Raw genomic sequence first — 19,797 nt, 5'->3', positions numbered from 1 at the left:
CCTTCCTCTTCCTTATACCTATAACTCCTTTCTATTATACCTCAAATATCTCTTAATTTCCTCTACTTCTTTCTACTACCACTGGTATGTCCATATAGTCCAAGCCATTGTAATCTCTTGGCTCTACTACTGCTATAACTTCCTAACTAGTCTTTCTTTGTCTATCACCAGTCTGTCACCCATCTATTACACAATAGCTGGAAAAAAAGCTTTTTAAAGTGCAGATTTGATTATTAGATGTTTATGTGAACTTGCTTAGTGAATTTTTTGTTACTCTTAAGATGATACCTGAAAGTCTTGACGTGGTCCATAAGACTATATACACAATCTGGTTCCTGTCTTTGTCTCCATGTTTTGCACAGTATGTTCCCTGGACCTGGAATGCTCTTTCATATTTACCTTGCTAGCTCCTACTTTCCGTCAAATGTCTGCTTTTATCTCACTTCCTTATGAAAGGCTTTTCTGACCTCACCCTTACCTTGCTGTCCCTAGACTAAGTTGGATTTCCCAGAATGTACTTTTCCCTGTACTTTTCCTTTATAGCTTTTACAGCAGTTGTAAAGAATTAGTTGTCTGTCTTTTCCCACTGGATGATCTGTTAGTCTGCTTGGGCTGCCATAACAAAACACCACAGGCTTGGTGACTTAAATGACAGAAATGTATTTTCTCAGTTCTGGAGGCCAGATGTCTAAGATCTAGGTGCCAGCAGCATCAGTTTCTGGAGAGGGCTCTCTTTCTGGCTTGTAGATAATGCTTTTTGCTGTGTGCTCACATGGCCTTTTGGAGGGGAGTGGGAGGGGGGAAGGGTATGTGTGTATGAGAAAGATTTTTTTTTTCCTGCTTATAAAGCCACAAGTCCTTTCAGATTAGGCCCCACACTTACGATCTCATTTAATCTTAATTACTTCCTGAAGACCCTATCTCCAAATATAGCCACATTAGGGGTTAGGGCTTCAACATTTGACTTTGGGGTGGTAGGGGTACTGTTTGGTCCATAGCAAATGGTAAGTTCCATGAGGTCAGGACCCATGTTGTATGGGTATACTCTGTCCTTGAGCCCTGGTATAAAGTTTAATACATAGTGGGCAGTTAGGCCTGTTCCTAACATTTGTTTGTCCTGGAACAAGAACATAAATAGAGATATTAAGTTAGATTTTTATGTAATGCTAACAAATTGTAAAATAAAACACCTTCTATTTTCCTATCCTGAGACATACATAGTTTCATAATAACAAATTACAAAAATAATTGTGTGAAGCTGTTGGTTTTTTTTTTAATGTTTATTTATTTACTTAGAGAGTGAGCAGGGGAGGTGCAGAGAGAAGGAGAAAGAGAGAATCCCAAGCAGGCTGTGTGCTGTCAGTGCAGAGCCTAATGTGGGGCTTGAGCCCAAGAACTGTGAGATCAGGACCTGAGCCAAAACCAAGAACTGGATGCTTAACCGACTGAGCCACCCAGGTGCCCACCCGTGAAGCTATTGATTTTAAAAAATGAATGTGATATTTTGTCTAACTCAATATTAATGAGGCAGATGTTGCAGCCAGTTCAGAGAAGTGAAAGAAACATAGCTTTATATGTTTAAAGAAATGTTGAACTATATTTATAAATGGTTACTAAACTGGAGTTTTCTGTGGGGAGAAGGGAAGTCATTTGAACCTCAGCTCTACAAAATTTATTTATAATATCTATAGACAAGAACTGTTTGTATCAGTATCAATTACCTATAACTTACAGAGTTGGAAAATAGCTGAAAGGCAATAAAAGGCTAGAACAAGTAATGTATTCTCTAAACAGTACATAGTTTTCCATCAGATGATTGTTATCTCTTCTTTGCTTATTCCAAGTTTCCTTATAGTCTCACCCTTTTGATCTAACGCAATCTCAAATATTATTTTTGATCACAAAACAAGATTGGTCTCATTAAGTTTGGCTTGGTTATTTAAATAGGGGTAGCAATAATGTTAATTTTTCATGTTGACCTTTTTAATTTGCTTTTCTGGAAATTTTGTAAAGAATCTCAGGTTGAACTTTAAAAGCCTCTCTTGTTTTTTTCAATTTTTTTTAAGTTTATTTATTTATTTTGAGAGAGTGTGAGCAGGGTAGGACAGAGAGAAGGGAGAGAGAGAATCCTAAGCAGACTCTGCACTGTCAGCTGAGAGCCTGATGTGGGATGTGAACTCATAAACCGTGAGATCATGACTTGAACTGAAATCCAGAGTCAGACCCTTAACCAATTGAGCCACCCAGGTGCCCCTCTATTATCTGTATTTTGAGTCTAGAAAGCAAGCTTAAGAAATATGCTGTATTATATTTCATCAGCAGTACTGATACATTTGGGTGAATTCTTCTTTTCTCAGTATCCCCCAGATGTCCTAAGGGTCCTGGCCCTTCCAGGAAGTGACCTTCCTTACCACCTAGAAGGGTGGACCCTGGAAAGCTAGGTACCAGGACAGTTTTCCTGGGAGGGTTTTGTAATTACTGGTTCCATAAAATCAACTATAGTTCCTTAAAAGTGGCGTATTATACCTGATTAAATAAGTAAACATCATTCTCAAATATGACATTTCAGGCAAATACTTTTTGTATAACCTTTTTTACAATGATATTTTAAGGGCATTCAGTAAGTAAATTCAGCAAGACTTTCTCAAATCTCACTGGGGAGAGAGTCTTTGAGAATCATGATTCAGGAATATTGCATTTATAAAAGCAAAGGTTACTAAATTTTTTAGAGTTTAGATAGCTTAAGAAGGAAGAGAGCAGGCTTCCTTGCATATCTAGAAAACAGACATTAAGACAGTATTCCAAAGAAATCACTATAATCATCTCTCATTAGTTCATTTAGTCCTGTGTAATTAATTTTCATTTCACTGGATTTAGTTTAGTGGTCTGCTTCTCAACTAAAAAGAGTTCTGGAAATTCTGACTCAGTCCTGTGGAATGGTCTGGAAGTTGTCCAGTTGTTCATGCAATGGTATCAGAAGCCTGTACCCAAGAGTCTATTCTTTGAAGTGTCAGTAGTTTGAGATACCTGCTACAGTTCTTTTCCAGGGGGCTCTGAGACCATCCTTTATTAAAAAACAAACAAACAGACTTGGCTTCTAGTTTATTGCAGATCCTTCAGACTAGCATCTGTGTAAAACAGAATCTCTCTGTAGATGACAAAGACTTAAAATAGCTGTGGTCAGTTTATACTGGTAATTTTTAAAGGTGAAAGGTCTAATGAGAGTTTACAACATGAATAATGCAGCTAACCAGCAAGTTCTTTCTGTGTCATACAAAAAGAATATTAAAGCCAATTCAAAAACGTTCTAACAAAGTGTCTCTAAGAGTAGTTCTTTTCAAGAACTGTCAAGGAAGACAGTGAATATTATAGCTGATTTCTAAAACATGAATGAACATAATTTTTGCAGAGGAAAAAAATCTTGACATATAACATATAATCTTATGGCATAATATATGTACCAAGGCTATACTAAGGATCTCAAGTAAAAAGATTTAGTAAGTCTGGTATAAGTCCTAGACATCTACCTAGAAGATTCAAAAAATTTTTTTAAACGTTTATTTATTTTTGAGACAGAGAGAGACAGAGCATGAATGGGGGAGGGTCAGAGAGAGAGGGAGGCACAGAATCCGGAGCAGGCTCCAGGCTCTGAGCTGTCAGCACAGAGCCCAACGCGGGGCTTGAACTCACGGACCGTGAGGTCATGACCTGAGCTGAAGTCGGACGCTTAACCGACTGAGCCACCCAGGTGCCCCTAGAAGATTCAAATTTTAAAAGTAAGATTGTTACCAAGTAAGCATTTTATTTATTTATTTATTTTATTTTTTAAAGGTTTTTTTTTTTTTTTAATTTAAATAATCTCTATACCCAACATGGGCTTGAACTCATGACCCTGAAATCAAGAGTCTCTTGCTCTTCCAACTGAGTCAGCCAAGTGCCCTATTAAGCATTTTGTTTTATTTACCTGTTTTTTATTTTTATTTATTTTTTTAATGTTTATTTATTTTTTGAGAGAGAGAGTGCATGTTGAGGAATGGCAGAGGGAGAGGGAGAAACAGAATCTGAAGCAGGCTCCAGGCTCTGAACTGTCAGCATAGAGCCTGATGCAGGGCTCAAACTCACAAACTGCGAGATCATGACCCGAGCCGAAGTCGGTTGCTTAACCAACTAAGCCACGAAGGTGCTCCTTATTTTTACTTTTTAAATTTTTTTATTAAAAACATTTTTTTTAATGTTTATTTTTGAGAGAGAAAGAGACAGTGCGAGTGGGGGAGGGGAAGAGAGAGAGAGAGGGAAACACAGAATCTGAAGCAGGCTGCAGGCTCTGAGCACAGAGCCCAACACAGGGCTTGAACCCACGAACTGTGAGATCATGACCTGAGCTGAGGTCGGAGGCTTAACCTACTGAGCCACACTGGCGGCCCATTTACTTTTTTTAAGTTTATTTATCTGAGAGAGACAGAGTGAGAATGGGGGAGGGGCAGAGAGGGAGGGAGAGAATCCCAAGCAGGTTCTGTGCATGGTCAGCGCAGAGCCCAGTATAGGGCTTGAACTCATGAGACCATGAGATCATGACCTGAGCTGAGATCAAGAGTCAGTTGCTTAACTGACCGAGCCACACGGGCACCCCCCAAACATTTTAAATAATAACTCGAATTAAGACTGGAAACACTAAACTCTTATTTCCCAAAATCTGGCAAAACACCATTGGGACTTGTAAATAGAAACCTTATGTATAAAGAGGGCATTGACAAATCTCTAAGAGGAGCTTCCCATAAATTATACAATGTTTAGGATATTTATGTTAATTTTACCTGTCCAAATTTAAACTAGGGAGGGCTGAGCGTCTTTTCTGATTTGAGAACTTTTCTCATGAAACTTATCAAAAGTAAAAAAACAAATCTAATTATTTCTAGTACATTTGAAAGGACACCTTGTGATTTTTCCAGGGATCCTATGGGATATCTCTAAGATAGCTTTAGTTAGTAAAAATATACTGAAAGTTTTATTGTTTTCTATATTTAGGATCTGATTTTGGGAAGGCAAACCTTCAAGGAGTTGTCAGTGAAAATGCTTAAGATAGGAGTGTTGGTGCTTGAGAAATAATACCCAGGTATTTTACCAGGGTGACAATAAAACATTTTAAAATGAGCATTGAAGGTAACCAATTTTAAATAACCACAACTTTTTCATGAGGAGCCTTTGTTTGTTTTCTTAAGTAATTAAGGACATAATTAGCCAGTATAAAGCAAAGAAAATTATTCTTTTTTTTTTTTTTTTTAATTTTTTTTTTTCAACGTTTTTTATTTATTTTTGGGACAGAGAGAGACAGAGCATGAACGGGGGAGGGGCAGAGAGAGAGGGAGACACAGAATCGGAAACAGGCTCCAGGCTCCGAGCCATCAGCCCAGAGCCTGACGCGGGGCTCAAACTCACGGACCGCGAGATCGTGACCTGGCTGAAGTCGGACGCTTAACCGACTGCGCCACCCAGGCGCCCCACAAAGAAAATTATTCTAATAAGACACAAAATAATTGCTATCTGGGCATATTACACAGAAAAAAAAAAGAATAGCTTTTAATATTGTAGGTGAAGGCGATAAACTGTAGACCAGGGAAATTGGCCCATCAATACTGAACAAACTTAGCTAAGATTTTAACCAGTTCATAGCTTTTCAGACTCGTGGCGTGGTATTATAAACCATGGCAAATAAAATTCTCTTGCTAAGTTTTGTTCATTATTTTCCTTTATATTCTGTAACATGTTTACAATTTACTTGAGGACAGTTCTTAGGGGGTCATCAAGGTCAAATTTAATTTAAAAATTTTTTTTTTAATTTAATTTATTTAAATTCACATCCAAATTAGTTAGCATCTAGTGCAACAATGATTTCAGGAGTAGATTCCTTAGTGCCTCTTACCCATTAGCCCATCCCCCCTCCCACACCCTCTCCAGTAACCCTTTGTTTGTTCTCCATATTTATGAGTCTTTTTTTTTTTTTTTTTTTAATGTTTATTTATTTTTGAGAGAGAGAGAGACAGAGTGCGAGTGGGAGAGGACAGAGAGACAGACAGACAGAATCCAAAGCAGGCTCCAGGCTCTGAGCTGTCAGCATGGAGTTGCTGCGGGGCTTGAACTCACAAACCGCGAGATCACGACCTCAGCCAAAGTCAGATGCTCAACCGACTGAGCCACCCAGGCGCTCCAATGAGTCTCTTCTGGTTTGTCCCCCTTCCTGTTTTTATATTATTTTTGTTTCTCTTCCCTTATGTTCATCTGTTTTATCTCTTTTTTTAATTTTATTTTTTTATTTTTTAAAATTTATATCCAAATTAGCATATAGTGCAACAATGATTTCAGGAGTAGATTCCTTAGTGCCCCTTACCCATTTAGCCCCTCCTGTAACCCTCAGTTTGTTCTCCATATTTACGAGTCTCTTCTGTTTTGTCCCCCTCCCTGTTTTTATATTATTATATTTATATTATTATATTTTGTTTCCCTTCCCTTATGTTCATCTGTTTTGTCTCTTCGTCTCTTCATGTCCTCATATGAGTGAAGTCATACGATTTTTGTCTTTCTCTAATTTCACTTAGCATAATACCCTCCAGTTCCATCCATGTAATTGCAAATGGCAAGATTTCATTCTTTTTGACTGCCGAGTAAATACTCCATTGTATATATATACCACATCTTCTTTACCCATTCATCCATCGATGGACATTTGGGCTCTTTCCATACTTTGGCTATTGTTGATAGTGCTGCTATAAACATGGGGGTGCATGTGTTCCTTCGAAACAGCACACCTGTATCCCTTGGATAAACACCTAAGTAGTGCAGTTGCTGGGTTGTAAGGTAGTTCTATTTTTAGTTTTTTCCCTACTGTTTTCCAGAGTGGCTGTACCAACTTGCATTCCTAAAATGATACTAACATGCAGTGCATTTATCATTGCTATCTTAAAATGAATCAATAAGTAAACATTTAAAAATGTCTCAGACTGTCCAGCCAATCATAGTCAACCCATATAATCAAGAGCTAATAATAATGTTTTGAGGTGCTAAGTTTTGAGATTATTTAAGTATGTTAAAGATGTTTGTGTCCTCCCAAAATTCAGATGTTGAAGCCTATCCCCCAATCTTCTGGTATTTGGAGGTGGGGCCTTTGGGAAGTAATTAGACTACCACAACAATCAATATGTAGAATATTTTTATTACCCAAAACATACCTTGCATGGTTTTGCAGTCAATTCTCCTTCCACCCTTGGCTCCAGGCAACCACTGATCTGCTTTTTGGGGCTATAGATTAGTTTTGCCTATGGCAGAATTTCGTATGTGAAAAATCATACAGTATTGACTCTTTTGTATTAGACTTCCTCATGTTCCTCAAGTACTCCTGTTCATTTTATTTATTTTTTTAAAGATTTTTTAAATGTTTGTTTATTTTTGAGAAAGACAGATTGGGAGTTGGGGAGGGGCAGAGAAAGAGGGAGACACAGAATCTGAAGCAGGCTCGAGGCTCTGAGCTGTCAGCATACTGCCCAACATGGGGCTAGTACTCTTGTTCCTTTTAATGCTTAGTATTTTCTTGTGTAAATATGCCACTATTTGTTTGGTAGATATTTGGGTTGTTTCCAGTTTTTGGATATTATGAATAAAGCTGCTATGATCATTCATGTACAAGTCTTTTTATGGACATATGTTTTCATTTTTTTGAGGTATATAATTGCGAATGGTCCAGCCATTAAAATAGTACCCTAATCATTGCTACCATCAATGGGAGTAGCTTAGCCATAAACAAACCTAACACAAAACCTGATTATATAGAGGAAAATTAAACTTATAAAAGTAGAGAGTCAACAAAGTTCAGATTGCCACTTAAAATTTACCTTTAGAAGTTAAGAAAAGATATGTGTGGGCAGCCCACATGAGGTACACTTCTCATCTGTGGCTCTGTGAGGTGAATCCATTGGGCATTTTGGTGGAGTACTTGCAGTACTGTTTAACAGGTAATTTTCCAAAAAAGAAAATCATGACTCTTATCTAGATATAAAATGAAAACATTTAAAGATTAAAAAAAAAAAAAGCCTCATCATTAATGAGGGAATCAGATGTTATAACCAGTTATCAATTTTTTCCATTATCAATATTTATGATTGAAAGTTGGCAAAATATCAAGGATCATAATTTCATTAATATTGTCCCCATATTGATACTCATCTGTTTGAGCAATAAAGTAAAGGCAAGCAATTCATAAATTGTTAAAATGCCTATACTTTTCCTTGGCTTTATTTCAGCAAAATCACTATGTTGTAATTAAGATTGTTTAAAATAAATGGTATTATCTTTATGTCAATTATATCTCAATAAAACTAGGAAAAAATGTTAAATAATTCATCAATATTTTATATTATATATTGAAATTATATTTTGAGTATACTATATTACATTAAATAAGATATATTAAAATTTTAAAAATTGTGTTATCTTGATAACAGTGCCAAATTAACTTTGAGGCATTTTATTTCTTAACATTATTAAAAAATAAGTTCTATTTAGAGGGTGTTTATTCTGCAGATGAACCATGAATTTTGCACATAAACTTTGTGATGGAATTTCATAAATAATGGTCATCATGGAAGATATTGCACAATGTTGTAATATCACCTTATAAATTACTGTCACTTTTATTGCAATTTCACCATTTCTTAAAAGCAACGTCTAGGGCCTTATAACATTTGTTAAGGTCTTCTTTAATCTTTTCAGTGCTGGGATATTATAAACAAAAGCAACAATAGCAGTATGTTCATACTAAATCTTAATATGTTACTGGTTCCAAAGTAGTCTATAGAGATCAGCTTAGGATTATTTGGCAGTGACTCTTCTTTATAGTCATGTATGGTGAACATAATCTAAGGTGGCCCCCATGGTTTCCTTCTCCTCTGGGTGTTCACACATTTGTGTGTTGCTCCTCCCTTTGAATGTGGACACTACCTTTGACTTGCTTCTAACAGAACAACAGGACATAGTACAGGTGATGAGATATCACTCCTTTGACTATTTTATGGTATGTAAGACTCTGTAGTTAGTAGGCTCACCATAGAGACTGTACTTGTTTGATGAAGTAGGTAGCTATGTTGGAAAAGCCCATGTGGCAAGGAACTGCGGTAGCTTCTAGGAGGTGAGGTGGCTTTCAGTTGATATCCAGCAAGCAGCTAGGGCCCTCAGTTTTACAACCACAAGGAAATGAATTCAGCCAATTACAATACTGGGCTTAGAAGTGGACTCTTCCCCAGCCTAGCCTCCCTTATGAAAACACAACCTAGGCAACACTGTGAATGTCTCACTTTGTGAGACCCTAAGCAGAGGACCTAGCTAAGCTGTGCTTAAATTTTTGATTCACAAAAACTGAAATTAATTAGTTTGTTTAAAGTGGCTATATTTGTGATAATATGTTATTCGATAGAAAATGAATACATGATACAGATGTACTTATTACATTTTCTTGCTTTAATTTCTGTATATTGCAATGTCAGTTTCATTATATCTGGTATGTGGAAATTCTTTTGACTAAATTATTTTTAATCTTTTAAAAGGTGAAAGAGCCAAACTGCTAAACAGATTTCTTTCGTTTTTGTCTCCCCATCAAATGGTAAATGTTAAGTGTTTAAGTTTGTAAACTTAAACACTCTTTGGAGTGTTCTCCAAATTCTCTTTGGAGAATTACATAATTCTCCAAAAATGGTTGTATCATTTTATACTCCCTCTAGTGATATTGAGAGTTCTAGTTGGCCCACATCCATACTAACACTTGTTATGGTCAGACTTTAAATTTTAGTCATTCTAGTGGGTGGGTAGTGGTATCTCACTGTAGTTTTAACTTGTATTTGCCAGATGAAAAATGATGTTGAGCATGTTTCTCTTGTACAAATTGGCTATTTGTATATCTTCTTTTGTGAAATGTGTGCTCTAGTCATTTGCTCACTTAAAATGAATTGTTTAGTTTATTATTATTACTAAGAGATGTTTATACATTCCAGGTATAGATCTTTTGTCAGATACATTGTGACTGTATTCCTCCGTCTATGGCTTGCCTTTTTCCTTTGAAAAATATTTGCAACAGTAACTTTCAAAGAGCAAAAGGTCAACCTCCCTGGTGGTCTAGTGGTTAGGATTCGGCGCTCTCAAAGAGCAAAAGGTCTTAATTTTTATATTGTTCAGCTTGTGAATTTTTATTTTTTTGTGAGTCCAATTTGTGAATATTCATCCTATGTACATCCAAGAAATCCTTGCCTGTCCTGAGATCATGAAGATTTTCTCCAGTGTTTTCTTCTAGAAGTTCTGTAATTTTAGCTTTTACATTGGGTCTTAGTCCCTTTTGAATTATTTTTAACTTTAAAAATTGTGATAAAATACATATAACATTTAATTATACACATTCTCAAGTATACAATTTAATGGCATTAAGTTTATTCACAATGTTGTGCAACTATCACCATTATATTTCTAAACTTTTTCATCACCCCAAGTATAAACTCTGTAGCCTTTAAGAAATAAGGCTTTCCCAGCTTCTGGTGGCTCTATTGTACTTTCTGTCTCTATGCATTCACCTATTACAGGTACTTCATGTGAGTAGAATCACACAATATTTGGCCTTTTATGTCTGGCTTATGTCACTTAACATAATTCATTTTGTCCATATCTTAAGTCAATTTTGGTAAGATATTTTTTGAGTTTTTCTTTTTTAATTTTTAATGTTTATTTATTTTTGAGAGAGAGTGTGAGCAGGGGAGGGGCAGAGAGACAGAGGGAGACAGAGCATCCAAAGCAGGCTCCAGGCTCTGAGCTGTCAGCACAGAACCCGATGCCGGGCTCGAACCCACAGACTGTGAGATCACAACCTGAGCTGAAGTCGGACACTTAACCGACTGAGCCACCAAGGTGCCCCTTGAGGTTTTTAATTTATGTTATTGGCATAAGTTGTTCCTGGTATTCTCATTCTTTTATTGTCTGTTGAAGTGTTGCGATAGCCCATCTTTTATTCCTAAGAATGGTAATTTGTGTTTTCTCTCCTTTGCTTCTTGATTTGTCTTACTAGGAATTTTTTTTTTTTTTTTTTTTAGAGTAAACTCTACATCCAATGTGGGGCTTGAACTCACGACCCCAAAATCAAGAGTCACAGGCTCTAAACTGACTGAGCCAGCTGGGTGCCTCTGTCTTACTAGGATTTTTATTAATTTTATTAATATTTTCAAAGAACCCACTTTTGGCTTTGTTAATTTTTTCTATTTTTTCTTTTCTGTCATTGATTTCCTTTTAGAAGCATGTCCTAAACCATTGAGGCTGCCTCTAGACCTCATGACAGGGCTCTTCTGTTCCTGCCCCCCCCTTTTTTTTTAATTGAGATGTAGTTGACAGACAGTGTTTTAGTCATTGATTTCTGCCTTTACTTGTATGTATTCTTATATTTTGATTTTTAAATTTTAATTGGCTTTTCTTTTTTCAGTTTTTAATCTAGAGGCATAAATTAGTGTAAGCATTTTATTTTTTATTTTTTTTATTAAAAAAAAATTTTCTTTAACGTTTATTTTTGAGACAGAGAGAGACAGAGCATGAACGGGGGAGGGTCAGAGAGAGAGGGAGACACAGAATCCGAAACAGGCTCCAGGCTCTGAGCTGTCAGCACAGAGCCCGACGCAGAGCTCGAACTCACGGACCGTGAGATCATGACCTGAGCCGAAGTCGGACGCTTAACCGACTGAGCCACCCAGGCGCCCCTAGTGTAAGCATTTTAATGTAAGCATTTAAAGCTATAATTTCCTTCTAAGTGCTCCTTTAACTGCATACTATAAAGTTTGATATGTTGTGTATTCATTTTTTTTTTTTAATATATGAAATTTACTGTCAAATTGGTTTCCATACAACACCCAGTGCTCATCCCAAAAGGTGCCCTCCTCAATACCCATCACCCACCCTGCCCTCCCTCCCACCCTGCCCTCCCTCCCACCCCCCATCAACCCTCAGTTTGTTCTCAGTTTTTAACAGTCTCTTTGTTGTGTATTCATTTTAAATTAATCTAAATTATTTTCTAATTTCCTTTGTCATTTCACCTTTGATCAATAGCATATTTAGAAGTGTGGTTTAATTTCCAGATGTTGGGGAATTATGTAAAAATTGTAATTGATTTTGAATTCTGTTGTGTTCAGATAACATACTTTATAGGATTTCAGTCTTTTGAAATTTCTTGAGATTTCTTTTATGGTCTAGCCTGTGGTCTTTCTTGATGTATGTTCAATGTATGTTTGATTAGCTACCTGGCATTCTAACTGGTGCCTTCTCACCCTGGGATGTTTCCCCTTTTTCTGGGTTTGCATTTTTGTGTTGCCTTTTCCCAGTGCCTGAAAACTACTGCTTCGTATACTTTGTCTAGTTTTATGGGGCTTTGTAGCAGAATAGCTAGTTTTGTTCTCCTTCATACAGTTTGTCTAGTTTTATGGGGCTTTGTAGCAGACTAGCTACTTTTGTTTCCATAACTCTCATAGTTGCAGGTGAAAGTTTGACAGTCTTAATGCCTAAAATTGAGAGTTTTTTCTTAGTTCTCTCATAAGTGAGAACCTGTATTTTGTTTCAAGTTAATGACAGTGTCATTTCTACTTTGTCATTTTCCTCCTTAGATAACTTATTACATATAACAAAGTTGTTTAACATGACTTTTGTCCCTGTTATAATCTATAGAACTGAGTTATATATATATATATATATATATATTTTTTTTTTTTTTTTTTTTAAAGTTAGGTATGATTTTTCTTTTTCCAGTAAAATTAATCATTTCAGTCTTTATTCAGTCTTGCTAGTGACCATTTGTTTCATCATTTTTCAACCAGCTTAAATCTTTAGTCATTTTAGCTTCAAATTTCAAAATAATTTACATTAAACCTGTAAGTTTTTCTCTATTTTCTGTGATCACGTTGCTGTTAAACCACAGGAGGAAAAAAAAAACCACCTTTCTACTTGGCTAAACATTAGATAAATAATATTAAGAACAATTATACATGCATCTATATTGGCATTTACTTCTGTTCTTTGACTATGATGGCTTATTTCCTGTTTATTCAATCTTTTCTTTAGTGCTAATAATTGTATGTGTGCCTTCTGTGTGCAGTGAAGTCTGTTCACTTTCGTTAATTTTGTTTTTTAATTTAAGCAGTACAACTTATTTGTAGATTTTTTATTTCTTAAGTTCTACTTTCCTGCTTTTTCTATCTCTGTCATGATTATATCTTGTACTCATTATTATAATGATCTATAGGATTTAAAAAGAAAATGTAATTGTATTCAGAGAGTATCAAGTTTGAATACATATATTTTATAGTTTTCAAAAATATATTGCAAACTATAAAAATATGGAATGCTTCCTGAACTTGTGTGTCATCCTTGCCCAGGGGCCAGCTAATCTTCTCTCTATCATTCCAGTTTTAGTATATGTGTTGCCAAAGTGAGCACAAGTTTGAATATATTTTTATAAAAATATAAAGTAAAAAATTGAACATTTTCATGCTTTTAAAATTATTTTGTTTTTAAGTATTTTAAATTATTTACCCTAAATTTAAGAATGTTGTGATTTCGGGGTACCTGGGTGGCTCAGTCGGTTAAATGTCTGACTTCAGCTCAGGTCATGATCTCACATTTCGTGAGTTTGAGCCCCGCATTGGGCTCTGTGCTGACAGCTTGGAGCCTAGAGCCTGCTTCCGATTCTGTGTGTCTCTCTCTCTCTGCCCTTCCCCTGCTCACATTCTGTCTCTCACTCAAAAATAAATAAACATTAAAAAAATTTAAAAATTTTGTGATTTCTGGATACATCTGAGTATGTATTTTTTTTTTTTAATGTTTATTTATTTTTGAGAGAAAGTCAGAGGGAGAGTGAGAGAGAGAATCCCAAGCAGGCTACGTGCCATCAGTGCCTGACATGGGGCTCGAACTCATGAATCATGAGATCATGACCTGAGCCAAAATCAAGAGTTGGACACTTAACTGATGAGCCACCCAGGTGCTCCTAAGTATATATTTTTATAGATAACATTTTAATTTTAGCATTAACTATACAATTATCACCATTAAAAATTAGCCTTTGGCCTTAACATATGTTATGTCTAGACCTGCACATAAATAAACTTACTGGTGATATGAATTCCTTAATTCTGCAAAATGTTCCTCAGCTGCCATGTGCTCTGTTATGAATACTGAGGTAAATGATAAATATCTTTAGAACCATGAATTGGAACAGAAAGAAATTAAGTAAATAGTTGTTGGGTTGTATTTAGAACCATACTTGGATTAGACAAGAAATCTATTTTATTCATGTTATCTGAGAGGAGGAAGGATTTGACAGGTTAATTAATTTGTCTTTTTGCTTACTTCTAAGGCCCTTTGCTGTTCAGATACTTTATAATCTCAGCAGAATTCTTTCTGAAGTTTGCAGTTTCACAGTCCATAACAGCAATCTGACATGGTTGTCTTCTTAAAAAATACAAAGGAAGAAACATGTGGGCAACTGTTTTCCTGAGGTTTGAATAGTGTAAGTCATGAGAATGGATTTTTAGGGTTCTACTTTGTCAGTACAGAATTCTAAGTCACAAGTGTGATAGAAGCAACCCATTTCTTTAATGAATTTATTTTTGTGTATTTGTTATTTTGCAGAACTGCTAAAGTGAGAAGCCTGTGGCAGAGACCCTTCTTGCCTGGCCTAAGGATAGTAATGCAGTTGATAAATAGTTGTGAACAAATAAGAAAAAGCAGATGTTTAATCTTCCATACCTCAAATTGTTGAATGCTATCCAGTCCCAGGGAAATGTTAAGCCCTCCTAGTGCTGACACAGCCACAGGAATATTGGCACACATGTATTATAATGCCAGTAAGTTTAAAGAAAGTGCTTTGTGTGGGGATGTTAAACTCTGGGAGTAAGAGTGATGCTTTCTTTGGGTTAGATGAAGGACATAAAATATGACTCCCATTCTCTAAAAATCAAATATTTAAGGAGCTCCATGCTCTGCCTCCTCTCCCAATTTATTATTGCACAGCAGGCTAGAGAGAAGTGTATTTGCTGCTGTTGTCAGAATCGTCTGCTGAAAGGTATTTATAGCACAATGGTTCATTACATTGATTCTAGAGATTACCTCAGTTCACCAACTTGGCTGAGGACAGGAATACTTCTGGCTAGCATACATAGTTCATATGTAGGGTAACTAGGTGCAAATATATTGAAGAAAGGGTACTTTCTGCTTTACCACTGGCATGATTTTAACATCCTCGTGCTGCCGCCTTTTTTTTTTTTTTTTTAATAATGAGAATAATAATAGCGCATATATTATAGGACTGTGATGAGGACTACCTGGGTATTATGTGTAGTGTGCTTAGAATAGAGTCTAGTACATAGTAAGTACTTACAAATGTGTAAATGTTCGTTGCTGTTATGTCATCATTATATATTACTATTATTATTGTTCAGGAGCATGGGCTTGGGTATTAGAGACTGGACAATGTTGATTAAACTTAAGGCTGGCCTTAACTTAACCTGAGATGGGGATAGACCATGGTTGGTTTCTTAGTTGTGGGAGTGTGGGCTTTTGTGACTGACCCTGATAATTACTTGTTGAGAGGTTGTAGATTTCAGAGTGTTTCCATTTTCATTAGGACTTCTAGAGAACAGGGGATTCTGAAATAGGAGCTGTGAGAGCCAAGTGATGGACTAGTACATGGAAGGAAGAGTGAGTGTCTGTAGCTACTAGGTGGGGGCGAGTTTGCTTGGGTAATTAGAACAGTGGCTTTCAAATTTTGTAGACTCTGACCCCCTTTTTTTAAAAAAAATTTTTTAATAAACTCTATTTTTGAGAGAGAGAGAGAGAGAGAGAGATTGAAGCAAGGGAGGGGCAGAGAGAGAGAGAGAGAGACAGAGACAGAGAGAGATTGAAGCAAGGGAGGGGCAGAGAGAGAGAGAGAGGGAGACACAGAGTCTGTAGCAGGCTTGAGGCTCTGAGCTATGGACACAGAGCCTGAGGCAAGATTCAAACTAACAAACCATGAGATCATGACCTGAGCCGAAGTCAGATGCTTAACCTACTGAGCCCCCCAGGCGCCCCTACTCTGACCCTTAATAACAAATAGATTTTATATTGCAGCCCATCACATGTATTTGCCCTTGTATATTTATATGTATTACCAGTAATAGATGTCACAAACATGCATATTTCATAAAACAGTTCTGTGTAAAGCACTCTGATATTTTCTATTCTATTTCATTCTGTTTTCCTTTTAAGAAAATGTTGGTCCTGACTTCCTGAAATGATTTTATGAGTTAATAAAGAGTTGTGACCTGCAGCTGAAAAGTATTGGTTGGGGTATGAATTAATCCTTTGAATGTTACCCTAGAAAAACAGTTTGACATACTTTGTCATCTAGATAAATGAGTTGGCAGGTGCTCTGAAGCAGGGGACCAAGACTTTTGCTTACTCTGGCTCCCTTAGCTGTTGTTGTTTAGCTCTGCTTGATCACTTGGCTTTACCTGAGCACTTGGCTTTCTTCAGGCCAGGCTGTTTTTGTCAGATGGTTTTTTGTGTGTCTGGGCTGATCTCCTCTACAGTGGGAGCTAGCTCCTTGAAGGCAAGACCTATAATAATAGCTAACGGTTCTGTAGCACTTCTGTGCTAGGCACTTTTCTGTTTTACATATATTAATCTTCACCACAATCTATAGATAGGTACCTTAATTATTTGCATTCTACAGATAGGGAAAACAAAGCATACAAGGTTAAATAGCTTACACTTCTTTAGAGTTCTTCTGTAGCTTACCTTAATGTCTTGTGTGACATCTGCCATGCAAATGATTTTATTAATAGTTACTGGTTGAAATTAAACCAATACTTTCTGGACTTATTTTCTTAGCTTCCTATGGCTTTTCTCACCACAAACTTATTCAAGTGATTAGAGAGTAATAGAAATTGAATTAAAAATGATGCTAAACTTTGTTTATGGAGGGAGTACAGAGTTTATTTAAATTGGTCAAATTCAGAATTTGAATAATGGCTATGCTTTGAGTCCTAACATTAAGACTATAATACTTCACCTGACCTGTGCTTGGGAATGAATAATGTTGCAGAAATGCCCATGTATTCTTAGCTCCTTAATTTACCAATTTGGGATCTTAATATTCTTTCTTCCAATCCACCGCCCACTGCAACAGCTGTTCTATAGTGGCCCACACCACCAGAGTTAATGGCATTTCTGTCACAGTGTGAGTTTTCAAGTTGGTATTTACAGTTTTGCCAGAGTCTTCACTGCTACCAGGCCTCAGGGTTGGAGGTTGCAACTGACTTGTGGGGGAGGGAGTTTGGTGCTTGTCACTGGGGAGGAACAAGGTGCTCTCTGACGCTCTGATTTGTTACAGGCGGAGTGTGAATGATGTCAGGCAGATCAGAGGACAGCTGATTCATTTGGGATCTGGGACTCCTCACTGTGCCTCATTGCTGCCTCCTGGGCTCTTAAGTCTTTTGCAGTGGGGGTGGGGTGGGGGGATTCTGAATATTATGTTTTAGAAGAACAGTGCTTTAATTTTTCTCTTAAGTTTGGGAAACCTTTGTAAGTTTCCTTTGGCTTATAGACTGCATACCCCTTGTGTGAGAGAACTTCCTGCCAAGACTCCCGAGTGTGAGAGGGCAAAAGCTTGAGTAGCCAGGAAAATGATGAAACGAAGGAGAGAGAGACTGGGAGCACCATGTCTGCGGATTCAGTAAGGAGGCTGGGGTCTCTGAGTGGAAACTGGCACATGTCAGGAAAAGAACTAATGCCAACTAACACACTTTCATTTGCTTGGATAAAGACTCTGCTTTGGAGATGCCAAGAGGGCTGGGCTGGCTTCATAAATTCAAGGTCAAAACACTGGTCCCTGGCAGGGGCCCATGGAGCTTCTAGTTCTGTAAATTGAGTTAGATATCATTTTAGGGGTGCTTAGGTACCTGGGGAACTGGGTTAATGATTAAGATCTTTTTTCCTGCCTTGAAAGCAAATGTGTATTTAAATTTACTGTCAAAGCTGCCTATACAAGCTCCATGAATGTGGGAAACAAATGGAAGTGAAAGTATCTTCTCCTTGGACTAGAGAGGGTATTGTATTTCTGCCCCTGGCCTGTCAGCTCAGGACCTCAGATCTGCCCTTGCAGATCCAAGCCTGAGTCCTTTCAGGTGTGACCTAATTTTATTTGTGTTGGCCAATATAGAAATAAAATAGAAATAGAAGAATACTTAGATAAGGATTTCAAAGCTGGGCAATGGAAGAAGGCTTCCATTTCAGGGTAGCTTTTCCAAGAGCTGCTCAGGCTTATTTAATGAAGAAATGCAGAGCGAATTGATCAGCAAATTAGGGAACCAGGGAATGAAGTGTCCTAGAATCCATTTCATTCATTGATCTGTCTTAAACTGCCTTTGTGTAACTCACAGGGTGGAGGGAATGCACTTCAGATTTTCTTCCCCTGAATGTTAGTGTTTACCTGGAGTTAGTGTGGTATACTTAAATAGACATACTTCTTCAGTGGGCTTTCTTTGGATCATTGCCTTCTGTGTTAGTGGATGCTCATTGATTGAATTAATGATTCAACAAGACCTTGGAAGACTGGACTTGTTTGAAATATATAATTAGAAGGATTGGCATATGTTTTTAAAATGGTTTATTCTCCTACTTAGACTAAAAGTTAAAGACCATAAAAAAGAAGCTTCATGAACTAAAGTATCATTTAAAGTAAAAAGGACTTGTTAGTAAAACTTTAAATTTTTAAAATTAAGCTTGTAGTTTAAGAAAACATAAGTGGTCAGAATCATGCTCTCCAAATGTTGTTGGTGCACTGCTATTGGTAATCATTAGTGATTTTGAATTTAACTTAGGAAAATTCCCCCTGAGGAGCTAGTAAGTAGTTTCTAAATCACCTTTCCTTTTTCAAACAATCCTTTTTAAACTCTAGCCTCAGTGTATAACCAGTTTGCAGAGTGTTAATTACTAGCCAGTAGAGAATGAGATTTGGTTTTCATAGATTTATAATCTTGATTATATATTCATCAACATGACTAAGCCTCATTTTATGTGATAAGATTTATAACTCCATAAGCAATATTATTTAGGTTAATAAGAACTGTCTTTTCCCAAAATAGTTTTTAAAATGTTTTTATTTATTTTTGAGAGAGAGAGAAAGCGGGACAGGGGATCTGAAGTGGGCTCTGTGCTGACAGCAGAGAGCCTGATGCAGGGCTTGAACTCACAAACCCATGAACTGTGAGATCATGATCTGAGCTAAAGTCGGATGCTTAACTGACTGAGCCACCAAGGTGCCCCAATAAGAACTGTCTTATTGTATGTTCTAATTAGCTGTAGCTTGTATACACTAGGGAGTTGAGTTTTGAAATAGTTCCTTAGAAAAGTGAAAATTCTTTTTGAAAGTGAGGAATTAATCCAAAATTAATATTTCTACTTCTTGTAATTTTTATTAATATGTTGAGTTTGTGGAAATTTGTGCACACCGGTAATTTTAAATAATTTTCTGCCTTCTACATTATCATTTTGTATCCTCTTTTTGTGTACTCATCTGAGAAATATGCTGAAGCCAGCTACAGGAATAATTAGTAGTAAATATTTCCTTTGAATATATGTAATTAAAACAAGTAAAATGTCACCATATTCAAATAGCCAGTAGTAACAACATAGGCAACTAACATTTTTAAACAGGTGCTTGTGTGATACCTAAGTTTTTAAAAAATCTTTGAA

At 36.6% G+C, this 19,797-nt stretch overlaps 1 protein-coding gene, 1 long non-coding RNA gene and 1 other non-coding gene across 11 annotated transcripts in view; 2 read left to right on the top strand and 1 right to left on the bottom strand.

The window, feature by feature from the left end:
• The window catches only part of MAST2 (microtubule associated serine/threonine kinase 2), a 219,843-nt gene that overhangs the window by 100,738 nt on the left and 99,308 nt on the right, over positions 1-19,797 (top strand). The window contains exon 1 of one of the 9 annotated variants that reach the window (XM_053895891.1): positions 17,477-17,625. The exons of 6 other annotated variants lie outside the window; for them this stretch is intronic. Coding sequence is in view for 1 of the 3 variants with exons in the window: in XM_019449451.2 (XP_019304996.2) it covers positions 17,727-17,776 (50 nt within the window). In the remaining 2 variants the exon portion in view is untranslated. Of the gene's footprint in view, positions 1-17,476; positions 17,777-19,797 lie in introns of those variants that run through there. 2 more of the 9 variants (XM_019449453.2, XM_019449451.2) reach the window with 2 other exon arrangements.
• Positions 4,631-5,603, top strand: LOC128775094 (uncharacterized). The gene is made up of 2 exons (XR_008419739.1): positions 4,631-5,241; positions 5,494-5,603. It is a non-coding gene; the product is annotated as an uncharacterized LOC128775094 (long non-coding RNA).
• On the bottom strand, positions 13,392-13,497 carry LOC128775959 (U6 spliceosomal RNA). The gene has a single exon (XR_008420937.1). It is a non-coding gene; the product is annotated as a U6 spliceosomal RNA (small nuclear RNA).

The sequence above is a fragment of the Panthera pardus genome, unplaced genomic scaffold (genome assembly GCF_024362965.1).
Source record: "Panthera pardus isolate Hobbes unplaced genomic scaffold, ASM2436296v1 HiC_scaffold_11, whole genome shotgun sequence".
Lineage (NCBI taxonomy): Eukaryota > Metazoa > Chordata > Mammalia > Carnivora > Felidae > Panthera > Panthera pardus.
Note: the sequence above shows the minus strand (reverse complement) of the source record. Positions and strands in the feature narration are given on the sequence as shown.